We start from the raw sequence: 15,680 nt of genomic DNA on the forward strand, positions 1-15,680 counted from the left end.
GTCGTCTGAGATGCAGTGATACAGAGGGTATGACAGCAGTCTGTACAACAGTGCCTCTGTGGGGCGTCAGGGAGGCCGGATGGACAGAGGCCATCTGAGATCACCCCTGCCACCCCCAGTGGATTCTGCCTACGATCTGAGGGAGAAGGTTTCACATCATTTGTCTCTGAACTCTGTCTCTAGAAGGCCCTGCAGTCCCTCCTCTTTCCCACCGCAGACCCTGTCCTGAGGAAATCCAGGTCATTTAAGCCCATGAGAAAATGCCAGGTGTGTCTGAAGCCAATCCGAATTGGGGGAGGGGTCACTCCTTGTGTGATGTAGTTTTCTAAAAAAAATCACAACAGGAAATAGCTACCGTTTATTGGGCACTGCCCGTGTATCAGGCATTATTAAGCGCTTTAAAGACATGACTTAATTTCATCTTCACCACAACCCCATGAGGTAGGTGTTATGATCCCCATGTTACAAATGAGGAAACCGAGGTTCTGGGCACTGATTCATTTGTCTGAAGTCACACAGCTTGTCAGTGGTGAGGCTGGAATTTGAGCCCAGATGGGCTGAACCCAAGGCAGAGTTCGCAAAGTTGTGACATCAGTACCGTGTGTTACTGTACCCGTCCAGGGGCCACAGCCCTCACTTTCCTTTCAAACTCCATTCTCAGGATAGGGTCTGAAACTCCTGCCTGCAGAAAAGGCTTGCGTGTCTCCCTCCCTGGTGGACCCGCATTTCACTTCATTCTAGCAGAGGAATGAAGCTGAAATCGCGCAACGTCAGGCAGTTGCCCTGGCTGGGAACGAGCTCCAGGCCACACCCCTCCCTAGAGTCTTGCCGTCCTGCTGGCCCTGGCCTTGGCAGAAGTACAGGTTGTTCTGGTTCTGCCCAGCCTCCCACAGGATGTTCTTTTCCAGGCTCTCTTCTCACCTTTGAGCAATGACAGCAGAGGCAGGGGCCTCATACTCTGTTGAGCTAGATTGTGAAACTGGCCAGGAATGGGGCAAGGAGAGGCAAATTCCCCGAGCACTTTGAATCCAGGGTGTTAGGAGGCGGGGCTCTGGATCTCAGGGGTTTCCCTGCATTTCCTCCTTGCACTCTCGTTTCTGCCTTGCAGGTCTCAGCGAGCACGCGCTTGTCTACACAGGCTGCTCCCCAGAGCTCCTCTGCAGCGGTCCTTATCATGCTGCTTTGCTCCGGTGGGGAGCGCACCCATGGCAGGGGCCCTGCATGCCACTCCCTCTGCTTCTCGCAAGGGCACCCGTCTGAGGCTGGACCGCAGAGTGTGCGGCATGGGCAGGCATGGGATTGACAGCCAAGGATGTGACACTGGGTAGGGACAGGGAGGAAGCCCCAAGACTTTCCCATTCCCCTCAGGACTCCCACTGTACGGTCAGGGCCAGGCCTTTGAAAAGAGAATCCAGCTCTGTGGGCTGCTCCAGGTCTGAGGTCTCAGGGGCTAGGCTCTTGGCTTCATCTTTGGGACACACAAGAGACTCCAGCAGGCCCCAGGGACTTGGACCCTGGTCCGAGGGGGAGCATGGGGGGGAAGGAGGATGCAAAGGCAGGGACATGGGGTGGCCCTCGATCTGGACTGAGGAGAGGAGGGGGAGCTGGCCCTTTAGGTACTGTGGTGTCCCTTCCTCCCCACTGTCTAGCACATTCAGGTCAGATGTTCTGTCTGTGCAAACTCCCAGAGGCTGGTGCAATGATTTTGCTTCTTGGGATTCCTCCATAGCCAAGGAGGTCACCTCCTGCAGAGAAAGGCCACCTGACATGCAGCTTCCAGCGGGCGGCTCTTTCTGAAGCTGACCTTTAGGCCTAAGGTGTTTAGGACTAGAAAGTGTCACAGTGGGGGAGTCTTTGCCAGAACCTTCCACGCATACCCCATAGGAGGGAGGCCAGCTGTCTGGAGTTGCCTGAGGGGCATAGGAGGGAGGCTGGACCTTAGAGATGGCCTGTGGGGTGTAGAATGGGAGTTGAGCTTCGGGGGTCACCTGAGGTGCATAGGATGGGGGCCCGACCTCAGGGGCAGCATTTGGGGCATAGGACAGTGGGGACTGGGTAGGTGGCACGTTGGCGGGCTGGAGGATGGAGATGTCCGGCTGCCCTAAGTAGGTGATCTCGGACAGGCTATGCCGCTGTGGAGGTCCTGCGGGCTCCCTGGGTCCGGACACCCTGATCTGGGAGTACTGGACAGGCTGGGCCAGACTGCTGGGGCCGCTGAGGTCAAAGACAGGGATCAGGACGTGCTCCTGGATGAAGCGCAGCGGCTGGAAAGTCAGGACTCGCTGGACGTTCTGTGCAGGGACAACAACAGTCACACCCCCCTGGTTAGGGTATGTCCCAAGCTCCCTGCTGGTGATGTGGGTGGGTGAGGTCCTCCATAGGGAGGCATCTGGGGGCTTTTTCAAGATGCATCTGTCCCATATCCCCATCTGCTTCCCAGAGACTCCTCTAGGTGCAAGTGTCTCCCTGAAGGGACGGGATCTCTCAGCTCTTTGGTTCTGAAGTCTCGGTTATCTCAGGGAGAGAGATCTAGGCTCTGGTTTCTCCAGGAGGCAGATAATCCAGGGAGTAGATGACCAGGAATTGGGGTTGCCTTGGGGCATGCTCTGGAGGTGTTGGCCCCGCATTGTTGCTTGGCCCACGGGTCCCTGAGGGCCTAATACAGGGTCAGGGTGTGAAAGGAAGGAACCAGAAGAGACTGGGGGAGCTTTACAGAAAATGCTTCATCTGGACTTGCACACACAGCAAAACTCCCTCAGAGCTCCTCTGTCCCTCCGATGGGCAAGAGCAGGCTCTGGGTGCCCCAGGTGGCTCAGCTCATGGCTTCTGCAGTGGGCCTTGCTGCTCTAGCAGAGGCGGCACAGGCATCAGGTAGGGGCTGCTGATGTGATTTGTGTGACTGGTGTAGGGCTTTCCATTTTATTTTATTTTTTAGGGGAGGGGGGGTTCTGGTCTTCACTTGCTAGACAAATTCTAAAAGAGCTGTAACAAAGGGCTTTCCACTTAACAATTAGTTTTGCCATTTAAAATTTTTCTGTTTAAAATGGCTGGGTGCAGTGGCTCACGCCTGTAATCCCAGCACTTTGGGAGGCTGAGGCAGGCTGATCACCTGAAGTCAGGAGTTTGAGACCAACCTGACCAACATGGTGAAACCCTGTCTCTACTAAAAATACAAAAATTAGCCGGGTGTGGTGGCGCGTGCCTGTAATCCCAGCTACTTGGGAGGCTGAGGCAGGAGAATCACTTGAACTCGGGAGGCAGGGGCTGTGGTGAGACGAGATCATGCCACTGCACTCCAGCCTGGGTGACAGAGTGAGACTCCATCTCAAAAAAACAAAAAAAACAAAAAACTGTTTAAAAAACAGAATATTTGAAAATTGGGAGATTTCACAACATAATCTGAAGCTCTCTCCTCTTGAAAAACATGAAGATCAGGCAGTGCTGGGCCTGCATTCCCACGTGGTGGTGCCTGGCTGCCCACTTAGACAGGGCATGAGTGCCACGGCTCTCCTGGTACCCACCATTCCTCCCTCGTTGCCTTGCTGCTCACTCAGGTCCCACACTACCCTCCTGGTGCTAGACACTTCCAAGCCATGTGGGTTTTTTATTCCGTGTCCACTATTCCTGATCACCTGCCCCTCTTTGATGTGTCCTGAGACCCGCTGGGCCACACATCTGTTGACTTTAGGAGGGACTGTGAGCTCCATGAAGGGAGAGAGCAGGCCCATCTCCCACTTTGTCTGTGGATCCCTGCATTTTGGGGAGAACTGGGGACCTCAGAGCCCAGGCCCTCCCCTGGACCTCTCCCTCCTGCCCCAGGGGGACGGCTCACCAGGGAGTTGGGAGGTGCAGGCGGCTTGGTGACATATCTGTAGCTCAGGTAGCAGAGCACTGCGACGAGGAAGCCCATGGAGAACAGGAAGGCTCCGGAGAAGGAGTAGGTCCACGTCCGGTCTGGGAAACCAAAGAGGCCAGAGAAGGAAGCGTGAGGCTGGGCTCTGCCGGGGCCCGGTTGGGTGCGGCCCCACAAGTGGATGCTGCAAATCCTCTCTGACTGGGCTGGCGAAGCCTCTCTTACCCTCAGAATGCAAGATCACAAATGGAAGTCCATATACTGTACATCTAAATAGTCAGAATTTACAAATTATATTTTCACACTGTTAAATAAAATGTTCTATGTTTCCATTGACAAAAAGACTTTTCACAACCACCTGGGATGCCATATTTTAATTCAGAGTTCTTGGACTTCTCTAGGTACTGTGCTGCAGTGGGGAGGAACAGGGAAAGCCTGCAGTGCACTGCAGGCACCCAGCCCAGCCCAGCCCAGCCCAGCTCCATCCCACACTGCCAGGCCCCTCACGCACATGTGTATAGATGCCCCAGCCCTCATGGTCGAGCTCATCCATGACCTCCACAGATAGCCACCTGTTGGTCATCCTTTGGGCCAAGGGTCTGCACTACGTGTCAGCAGTGTTTGCCCTCATGAGGAAGGACCCCCAAAGGAGGACTGCCTAGACAGATCACAGGCTCCAGGCCATATGTACAGAGCGTCTCAGGGTCCCAGGTACTCACAATGTGATCTAGAAAGGCGGTCACAGGATCCAGATGGACCTGTCCCCTTTGTTGTATGGAGTCTTCATCTTGCAAGGAAGGGAATGGCCAGGGCAGGACCAGAGAAGGCCTTCTAAAGTGCTGGGTACAGGGAAGGGCCCCTCTTGCTTGAGTCTAAGGGCAGTCCTGCCTCCCTCGTACGGTAGAGGCAGAAGGAGGGGAGAAGTGAAAACGGAGGCCTGTCCTCTCCACCTCCCTACCAAGGTAAGGGGCTGGACATCAGGGAAGATCTTGGTCAAGAAGGGAGCCTGGGAAGGCACTGTCCTGTCTAAAATGGAGGGGAGAGGGATGACTAGGGCTCTAGTACCTGAGCCTCTCCCTGTGTTCCAGCATCCTTGGGATGGGTGCAGCCGGTTCCAGCAGGACACACTTCCTGTCACCAGTCCAAATGGGACTTGTGAAGGGCTTAGGGAGGAAGAGGTTGTTGGAGTTTTTGGTAAAACTGACAGTTTGCAACAGAGGGAAGGTGACTCGAAGAGTCAAGACCCCTGCAGTCCAGGGGCCTGCTAATCACCCTTCCTCTCATCCTGGCCCCTGTGAGGCCTCAGCTTGGAGAGTTAATCAATAGCTCCAGTGATCTCGGTGATCACTGTGAACCCCGGGAACTGCTGGAGCCTCTACTTCTAGCCCACTCCTCGATCCTCCCCTAGCCTACGAGCTTGGGCCTCTCTGGGTCAGCTTCCCACTTCAGTGAGACCCTGTCTCCTGTCACGTTACCCCCATCCCTACTCCAGGAAAAAGACACGACCCGAATGTCTATAACATTCCAGGACAGGATAGGGACATGGAATGGTCTCTGGCTTGACATATTTCCATTTCACACTGTACGTATTTGATACATTGCCATTTCACCCATAGGGAGGCTGGATGGAAAAATAAAAACACCACCAGCCTGAGAGTAAGGAATACAGAGTGTTGGAGGCCTGGCTTTGCCACAGATATGCTGAGCATCCTTCCTGCTGCACGACCCTCTCTGGTTTACCCTTTAATAATAACAGTAGCCAGCGGTGGTTGAACTCCTACTACGGGCCATGACCTATATGACCGTGTAGAGCTGGGTGCTCTACCTATGTTATCTCACTACATCATCAAAACACAACACAGAGGGTTAGGGATGCTCCCTTCCTACGGATAACAAAGTTGAGTCCCAGAGAGGTTAAGTGACCTGACCAAGGTCACAGAGCTACTCAGTGGAATTACATGTGTAACTCTAAAACTCATCCTCCCTGCCACTCTGCAAGGAAGCCTCAGTTTCCTCATCTGTAAGATTAGGATATGAGGTGAGATGGCCCTTAGAGCCTTTTCCATCATCAAGATGCTGGGACAATGCTCTGTGACACTCCCTGTTTATCTACAGAGAGGTAGGTAAAAGGGATTCTGGGGGTAACGCAGACGTCAGGATACACGGTCAAGAGCAGGATGCATCACTCTGAAATGGAAGTAGGAGGAAGAAGTGTGCAGTACAGGGGGCCCACTGTAAACAAAATTGCAAAGTGGTGGGTAGAGCCCAGCCTTCAGAAGTAGATGAATCAACCAGGTTACCCGAGCAACTGTGTGGTCATGGGCAAGTTGCTTAACCTCTCTGAGCCAGAGTTCCTCCTCTGTAAAATGAGGATGATGCTACCCAACTTGCAGGATTGTTCTAAAGATTAAATAATATATGTTACATGTGATAACGAAGATTAAATAATATATGTAAAGCATTTGGCACAACTATTTGCTTGGCAATATAGTAGAATCTAATAAATGTAGGAATTGTTTTAAATATATTTTTAAGAATAAGGTGCCTTCTATATGTTAGCAAGAAGTAGCCACCAAGAAGTGTGATTTATATAAAAGTAGCTACAGTCTTAGGAAAAACAAAATGGTATCCCATTATGAGCAAGACCATGTAAGGACAAGGCAACAGAAGGCTGTTGTGGATAAGGGTGGCGTGGTCTTCACATTGTCAAAAAACTGGTGGGCCAGGAGCAGGTGAGATTTGTCTAGGACAGTCCAGGGAAGGGGTTCACGAATCATACAAATGCTCCCAGCTTAGCCCCAGAACGTGAGTTTCCTTTTTCTAGTTCTCCTCTCGCCAAGTTCTATTCTGAGCTCGCTGGCAGCCGTTGCCCCAGGAAGGGCATGCCCCATGCAAGTGGCCAGTGTTGGCTGTTCCATCAGACACAGCTCCCCTGCCAATTGGTGCACTGGGATTCGGGTGGAGAAATCAGTCTCTTGTGGGCTCTTTGGAAAACTGATGAGTTTCCAAACAAACCTGAGGACCAGAGCTTCATTTCCTAGGGCCCAGCTCTGGCAGCTGCCTGGCGTTGGATTATCGCCTCAGCCCAGGCATCAGCATCCTTATTTGTCAGATGAGGGATCAGGCTCCCAGAGGCTGAGTGACTCCCCCAGGCACATGGTTGGCTGACATCTGACTAAGGCTGTGCCTTCTCATTCCTCATGCGGTACTTCTCTTTCCACTGTGCCACATGCAATGTCCAGCTTGCAAACTCAACTCTATTCTGAATGTTGGCATGGTTGGAACTGAAATCACTTACTGACATCATGAATCTGAACGTGAGGATAAAGTGGAGACTGTTTTACCAAATCTACCTCATCCACTGCCATCACCTTCATCCTCTAAACCTGCAGCTCTGAGTAATACATTTCCATCTGTCTATGAAAAGAAACACTAATAAAAACATCATGATGCTTGTGATGAGCATCAAATTTCAATGTGCTAGAGGAAAGGACCATCTCACTGAGCAGATGATTCAAAACTATATCTAGGCCGGGCGTGATGGCTGCTGCCTGTAATCCCAGCATTTTGGGAGGCTAAGGTGGGTGGATCACTTGAGGCCAGGAGATCAAGACCAGCCTAAGCAACAGGGTGAAACCCCGTCTCTACTAAAAATACCAAAAAAAAAAAAAAAAAATTATCCAGGAGTGGTGGCACACACCTGTAATCCCAGCTACTTGGGAGGTTGAGGTTGGAGAATTGCTTGAAATCGGGAGGCAGAGGTTGCAGTGAGGCGAGACTGTGCCATTGCACTCCAGCCTGAGCGACAGAGAGAGACTCTGTTTCAAAAACAAAACACAAAAAAACTACAAAAAACTCAACCGTATCTATAGTAGCTCTGTGGTAAGAGCATGGCCTCTAGAATTAGGCCTCATTCCATCCCTCAGCACCTGTGTGACCCTGGGCAAGTCGCTTTTTTTTTTTTTTTGAAACAGGGTCTCGCTCTGTCATCCAGGCTGGAGTGCAGTGGTGCAAACATAGCTCTTTGCAGCTTCAACCTCCTGGGCTCAAGTGATCCTTCTGCCTCAACCTCCTGTGTAGCTGGGACCACAGAGGCATGCCACCATTACATAGCTAAGTTTTCGATTTTTTTTGTGGAGACTGGGTTTTGCTATGTTGCCCAGGCTGGTCTTAAATTTCTGGGCTCAAGTGATCCTCCTGCCTTGGCCTCCCAAAGTGTTTGGTTTACAGATGTGAGCCACTGCGCCCGGCCATGGGCAAATGACCTAACGACTCTGAACCTCAGGTTCTTCGTCTGTAAAATGAGGATGAAAATAATACCTATCTCATAGACTGTTCATGAGGCTTGCCCTTGGTTGTGCCTGGTCCCTGGTTAGCACTGCAGAAAAGGTAGTTATCATGATACCATTATTGTTATTTGACTTTGGAAGATATTGAGAGATCTTTTTATCTTCTCTGCTTCCCCCCTGCAGATTTTCCCTCCAGTATATCTCACCTGGGTTAATATTAAGGTGAGTTTGCTTTGCCAAGGTACATACAAGCCTGTCAGAGAGGGGAAATCCAGACATAGGCTGGAGGGTGAGAATCAAACATTTGCTTTGATAACTCATCAGCCAACTCTTTTATGGATAAACAAAGATTGACTTCAATAACACACTGATAACCCTTCCATGGTTTTTTAGAGTGTTGCCAAGTCTCACCTTGGTTACAGGGAGGAAAGAGGAGAGTCAAGACTTGAATCCAGGAGCCCCACCCCACTCTGGTTTCTGCTGAACTCACCTGGCAGTGTCCTCACTCGGCACATGTAGGGGGCACTCTTCTTGGACCAGGTGGGAACACAAATCATGATGGTGCCAAGGAACTCTGTGTCAGGGGTCAGTCCAAAGAACTCATATTCTCTCTGCTTCCCTCCAAGGTGCTGCATTGGACAGAGAACGTGATTCGTGTTACACACCAATCTCCACACGGAGCCCAAGGAAGCTCACTCGCTCCTCCTCCCGGATTCTGGTTTGGTGCTGATGGGTCTGTCTTCAGTCTCTGTTTCCATTCCCCTCCCTTCTGCTTTATCCCGAAATCCAATCAGGGTCCAAGCACATGTGTCTTTCACTTGCAACAGTGTCTGGCCCATAGGCAGTCGTTATACACACTAGTGGCTGCCATTATGACCTCTACCACCCTCCCACCCTCTCACTATCCCTCCTTCCAATTCTTCTTGTTCTTCACCTTTTCTTTGTTAAACGTCAAAAACTCTTTGAACACCCATTCCTTTCTTTCTTTCCTCATTGCTTCTGCCTTAATTGGGCCTCAAGCCTTCAGCCTGGACTCTAGCAGTAGCCTTTTTCATGGTCACCCATCTCTGGGTTTGCCCCTGTTCACTTCCATATTCATCCTGGTGTTAAGGGGATCTTTCTAAAAGATAATCTCATTATAATGCTCTTCTGTTCAAAAGCCTTTGATGGCCTCACCCATGTTTACAGAATAGAGTCCTGGTCCCTGGCTTCCAGTCCAGACTCATTTGTCTCTGCAGCCCACCTGGCTCTGCAGGCTCATCAATGCTGGATACCCGCCACTCAGGTAAACACCTACCTTGCATAAGAAAACCCTTGTTTCTTCGCATCTGCCAGTCCTTCTGCTGGACCTGTGTTTTGATTCTCGTTCTTCTGTGTATCTCTCACCTTTTTGACCCTGAACTCCTCTCCCATGGTTGCCACGTGTCATCCTGTCTGGCTTTCCTCCTACCTTTCTGATTGGTCTTTCACTGGTTTTAGCCCCTCAGTGTTGTTCTGCAAGATTTGCTCTTCAACCATTTGCTTCTCTCTCACGTACTCTCCAGCCACTTAGTGATCTTATCTGAACCCATGGCTGCTCTGAGCACCGATGTGTGGATAACTCCCAAACTTACCTCAGGAAGAGCTGTAGCATTTCTATGGGCCCTGCCAGCTCCCTGCTGGATGTACCATGTAAGCATCTCTAAGTCAACACGTCCAAACACGCTGCCCTCCTCTCTCTGGGGCCGGCCCCATCCCAAACCCCAAACCCAAATCTGTTTTTGATTCTCTAATTTTGGTAATAGCATCACTCTTCTTCTCATCTCCAGGGCCTAAACCTTGAAGCCTTTTTGGACAAATCCCCTCTCATATCTTGGGTATCCACTTGCCCTTAAAGGATCCAGACATCTTCCTTTAAAGGGCCAGAACCTGTGATCTCGGGAGTTCAAAAACTGAGAATTTTCTTCTTTGGCTCTTTGTATTTCAGCTCTGCCTTCTCTTTTTCAGGCACATGGAGGCCAAGGTTGAGGGTAAATTATTGTTTTCTTTTGTGTGTGTTTCTGGGGGTGGTGGTGACAGTGAGTGAAGAAGTACATAAATACATTTTTTAACTTATTGTTTTGTAGAACTCATGTGGTTGAAACTGGACACATTACATATCATGAGACACAACTCCAGGAGAGTTACAAAGGCCCTGATTCCTCCTTCCCCAAGTTTTTGATGACCTCCATCCTGGTTCAGGCCCTCATTTCCAGCCTATACCATTATAATAATCTTCTGACTTCCCACCCTGTTATCTCTTCCATTTCCATATTTGATCTTTCTTCATTCTAATCCAAGTAATTTATAGTTTCTATTGGACCAAACATCCCCAAAATAACAGCTATAAATTCTGAGCAAAATGAAAAACAACTACTTAAAGGCATTAGAAAGAAAATAAAAGCAGGCACATATTGGAGAAAGGAGAACTGGTAATGGGTACATATCCAATTTTTACTGTCTTTTAGCCTGAAGGCAGACCCCAGTCTACACTTTGTGGGATGGCTAAACCTAGATAGAAACCCTGTATTCTCACTGTCTTGAATACCCAAAAGGCAGGGCTTGGAATAATCACAGCAGCTGGAAAATGAGAGGAGAAACCACAGACAGGAGAGAACATAGAAGAGGCCCAAACTCTGTGTATAAACTCTGCTCAAATCCCTGACTGATCCCTAAAGTAGGCATGAATGGGGTAGACTCCAAGCAGTCCAGGTAAAGTTAAAAAAAAAAAAAAAAGAGATTTCAGAGTTTGGAGTTCAGCCAGATTAGTTGCCTGCTAAAACCAGATGAAAAAAAAACCAATACTCTTTGGAGGAATATAACAGAATCTACAGTAATTTCAACATAATGTCCAGGATACATTTCAAAATTGTTAGACATACAAAGAAAGAATATGTGACCCATATTCAAGAGAAAAGACAATAGTGACTGATCCTGATGACAAAAATGTTGAATTAGCAGACAATGATTTTATTTTATTTTATTTTATTTTATTTGAGACAGAGTTTCACTCTGTCACCCAGGTTGGAGTGCAGTGGTGCAATCTCAGCTCACTGCAACCTCTGCCTCCCAGGTTCAAATGATTCTCCTGCCTCAGTTTCCTGAGTAGCTGGGGATAGGCACCTGCCACCATACCTGGCTAATTTTTGTATTTTTAGTAGAGATGGGGTTTCACCATGTTGGCCAGGCTGGTACTGACTTTCAGAAACCCAATACCAATTTCTGTGGCATGCCAGATCATATATGAATATTAATGACATAATATGCATATTATACATATTAGGCTTTCTGGAAGCCAGTACCAGTTTCTGTGGCATGTCAGGTAATATACGCATATTATGTCATTTTTGGCTTCCCAAAAGTTTTCTGGAAGCCTTCCAAATCCTGCTGCACTGACATTCTACCCCACCTTCCAATACCCATATTTTTCTCTACCTATAGCTATTTGAATTCTTGTTTTAACTCCCTCTTCACCCCCTAGATTATAAGCTCCTTGCATGCAGAAACCACAAAGTAGGAAATAAATATTCATTTAACTGAATTGTGGTTTGGTGGCACATGCTGAGGGTAGGGGGTACCAAATATTTTCCGAATATGAAAAGAAATAATTCATATATTATTTGAGAATTTATGCCCTTGCCTTCCACCTCTTATTATTACTCATCCTTTCACATTGCCTGTACATAGTTCCTGCAAATAGTGGAGAACTACTGCAGCAGTAGAAATTGATTCTAGCATTTTCTAATGTGAACATCCGAAGATATGAATAGAGGTTGTTCCCCAGGATGTGAGAAGGTGTTAAACAAAAAACCATGTAAATATTATGCAAAAAAAGCAGCTTCTCTGGTGAAATAAATTTGGGAGAAGTTGTATTAAACAAACTGATAGTGGAGTGTTGGCTCTGCAGGACTTGTCAGAGTTTTTAGCACGCTATTGTGTGTGTGACTCTACAAGAGACAGGTTGTCATTTGTGATGTTTTCCAAGCTTCAAGGAGCCTCTTCGCAAGGGGCATGTTTTGGGAAACGCTAATTTACATAACGTGTCCCCTTTTTTTCTTAAAGCAACTTAGATCTAATTGAGAGGGAAGAGGCTTCCTAGGCAGAGAAAGACCAGGGTGCAACATACATTTACCATTTGGTAGGTGCGGTTGACCTGGAGCTCTAAGTGGTAGAACAGGTCATGGAAGATGTCTTCCAGGGTTAGCTGGTGGCCGTCCCCTGCACGGATGGGTGTGGGGGTAGGATGAACAATCATCTGAATCGATCTCACTTTGGGGATACAGGTCACATCAGGTGGCTTGAGGGCAGCTGGGGATAGGGAGAGAGAAAAGAGAAAAGAAAAAGTCAGAATTGGTGGGTAGTGTCTGAGGCTACCCTGGACAGTGGAAAATGACTGTTCCCTCTCTCCTTCCACTCCAATGCCAGCTATGCTTCTGGAAGCATCGGCTAAACAAACAGTGAAAAGAGAAAAGTTTCTGCAAGCCCTGGTGTTTGGGTTTCAGGCTGGCAAAGGGATGACCAAAGGTGGATGAGAAGAACCCAGGGTGAGGGGCACCAGTCCCGTAGCTTGGTCATGCCTTTGGCTTGCCCCTACTCATCCCAGCCCCCTGCATCCCCACCTTAAGTCAGCCTGGAACACCCTTCTTCCCTCATCTATTGAGTATGACAGTTTTGGGGATGTCAATGACATCAACTACACATCCTAAAAAATGTTTGGGGCCTAATACTATTGATGCAGCCTCAAAGATCAGGCTGAAGACTTCTGTCTCTCTCAAGATGGAATTTTCCAAATAACCAAATTACCTTTGCTGGTTTACAGACTCCTTTGAGAATGTGATGAATGCTGTGGGTCTTCTCCCCTCCAAAATGTACACATACAAAAATCTTGCATCCAACTTCAGGGATTCATGGACCTCACTTACCCTGAATCTAATTTGTAAAAATACCTCAGTGATCCATTGGCCTCCAAGGTTGAAAATATCTGAGTCAGAACAATGTTTACTTCAGTGCTGCCAATAAAATTGAAAAACTGAGCTGTATGTCCTCAAAAAGGAAAATATGTAAGTAAATTAGAGTACCTCCCTAGAATGGATCATTTTGCACTGTGAAATACCATGTTGTGCAATATGTTTAATGATATGGGCAAATGTTCATGATACTAATATATGGGGAAAAAGAACCTAAGACAAAAAAGCAATGCCAGATTGCAAAGTAGATACAGCTGCTAGTAACTGCAGTTATGTTAGAATGTTAAGATTATTTTGGGTGACTTTTATTTTTCTTTGTATATTTCTATATTTCACAAATTTTCTACAATGAATGTGATTTCATTGAACAAGCCAGGTTGAAAAAACAATATTTTACTTAATTTTATTTTTTTATTTTCTTAAAAAGCTATGTGTGACTATAAAGTCAGTTGGTGAACATCATCACATGCTTACCTTGTGTGGGGAGTTTGGCAACTGTATTAGTCCATTCTCACACTACTAATAAAGACACACCTCAGACTGGGTAATTTATAAAGGAAAGAGGTTTAACTGACTCACTGTTCCACATGGCTGGGGAGGCCTCAGGAAACTTACAATCAGGAAACTTACAGAACGAGAGGCAAGCATGTTCTTCCTCACATGGTGGCAGGAAGGAAAATGAGAACCGAGCAAAGGGGGAAGCCCCTTATAAAACCATCAGATCTCATGAGAACTTACTGACTATTACGAGAATAGCATGGGGGAAACTGTTTCCATGATTCAGTTACCTCCTACTGGGTCCTTCCCACAAGACAGGATTATGGGAACTACAATTCAAGATGAGATTTGGGTGGGGACATAGCCAAACCATATCAGCAACTGCTATCCACTCATTCATTCATTTACTGAATATCTTTTTTTTTTTTTTTTTTTTTTTTTTTGAGACAGGATCTCACTGTGTCACCTAAGCTGGAGTGCAGTGGGGCAATCCCAGCTCACTGCAGTCTTGACCTCCCTCGTTCAAGCTACCCTCCCACTTCAACCTCCTGAGTAGCTGGGACTACAAGTGTGTGCCACCACATCTGGCTAATTTTTAAATTTTTTGTAGAGATGGGGTCTCACGTGTTCCCCAGGCTGGTCTTGAACTCCTAGGCTCAAGTGATCCTCTTGCCTCAGCCTCCCAAAGTGCTGGGATTACAAGTGTAAGCCACCGCATCTGGCTGTTGAGCATCTTCTGTGTGCCAGGCACTATGCTGAGGGCTGGGAATGCAGTGGATTCTGCTGCCCACACAGGCAGTTCTAGAGTTCACATTTTAGAGAGGGAGGCAGATGATAACATGTGTGAGCAAACACAGTAATTACAGCGTGTGATCTGAGCGATGAAGACAATAAACCCTGTATTGCAATAGAGAATCACAGGTGGTGGCCTACTGAAATCAGGTCATCAGGGCTGGAGGTGGGGACGCTGACTTAGGAGGTGATGTTGAAGCTGAGCCATGAGGACTATAAAAGAACCAGTCATGTAAAGAGCCCAGAAGTGCCCCCAGACAGTGGGAGCAGCAAGGACCCCGAGGCAGGGACTGTCAGAAGCTTGGCTGCTTGATGCATTGGGAAGACAAGTTCAAGATGAGGACCAGGATAGGCAGGGCCTCACGGGCCATGGCAAATAGTTGGATCTTATTTTTAGAGTCATGAGAAGCTGCCAGACGGTTTTAAGCTGAGAAGAGAAGGTGGGATTTATGTGTTGAGGAGATCTCTCTAAATGCTCTGTGGAGAATGGGCTGGAGGAGTTGGTAAAGAGGGGAGTTGGGGAAACAAGTTAGGTGGCCTTGACCTCAGTCGAGGGGCAAGATAAGTGTGGTCTGAACTAGGGAGGTTGGGGTGGAGGTGGAGAAAAATGAACAAACCTGCTAGGGACACACTGCAATTGGCGGAGTGGGGGCCTTCCCTAAAAGCCACATCTCCAGCTGCCCCCCTCCCCTTGCAGAGGCCCCTTCTGGGCCCTCCACCCACTCCAGAGGGGAAGAGGCCATCCCACCCCGCAAACACCTGCGCTTTCCTCTCCCCTCCCCTGAAACCCACAGGGGCTCCAACTCACTGTGCTGCAAAGAGTTGAACCTGTCAGTCATCTTGGTGGCTGACCGGCCTCCCGCGCTGACAGCGGTGACCCTGGCATAGTAGAGCTCCGTGTGGTTGCCCGTCTCCACCGTCAGGTTGCAGGACTTTCGGGTGATCCGCTGACAGCCCTTCTTTGCCACCCAGTCCCTCTCTCCGTACCTGCGGGCCAGGAAGGGGCCAAGTCACAATAGTGATGAAAAGGCCAGCGCTAGGCCTGTGGCTTATTAATAATGCCAAGGAGATCTAATATTTACTTAGCACGTTCAGTGGCCCAGGCCCTTTATGCGAATGATCTCATTTTGTTCTCACAATGATTCTCTGAGGCATATGCATTCTTCTTTTTCTTTCTTTCTTCCTTTTTTTTTTTTTTCTTGAGACACGGCCTCGCTCTGTCACTCAGGCTGGAGTGCAGTGGTGCAATCTTGGCTCACTGCA

The 15,680-nt window shown here is 48.4% G+C and overlaps 1 protein-coding gene across 3 annotated transcripts in view; it reads right to left on the reverse strand.

Annotated features, from left to right (window-relative positions):
• Positions 1-345: 345 nt before the first annotated feature.
• The window catches only part of IL22RA1 (interleukin 22 receptor subunit alpha 1), a 29,910-nt gene continuing 14,575 nt past the window's right edge, over positions 346-15,680 (reverse strand). For 2 of the 3 annotated variants that reach the window (XM_003891325.5, XM_021937476.2), the window contains 5 exons: positions 15,226-15,404; positions 12,293-12,468; positions 8,633-8,771; positions 3,833-3,954; positions 346-2,291 (listed from right to left, as the gene is read on the reverse strand). In XM_003891325.5, the coding sequence (XP_003891374.2) occupies positions 1,365-2,291; positions 3,833-3,954; positions 8,633-8,771; positions 12,293-12,468; positions 15,226-15,404 (1,543 nt within the window). In that variant the 3' untranslated portion in view covers positions 346-1,364. Of the gene's footprint in view, positions 2,292-3,832; positions 3,955-8,632; positions 8,772-12,286; positions 12,469-15,225; positions 15,405-15,680 lie in introns of all 3 variants that reach the window. The other variant, XM_021937471.2, reaches the window with a different exon arrangement.

Source organism: Papio anubis, chromosome 1 (genome assembly GCF_008728515.1).
Source record: "Papio anubis isolate 15944 chromosome 1, Panubis1.0, whole genome shotgun sequence".
NCBI classification, from domain to species: domain Eukaryota; kingdom Metazoa; phylum Chordata; class Mammalia; order Primates; family Cercopithecidae; genus Papio; species Papio anubis.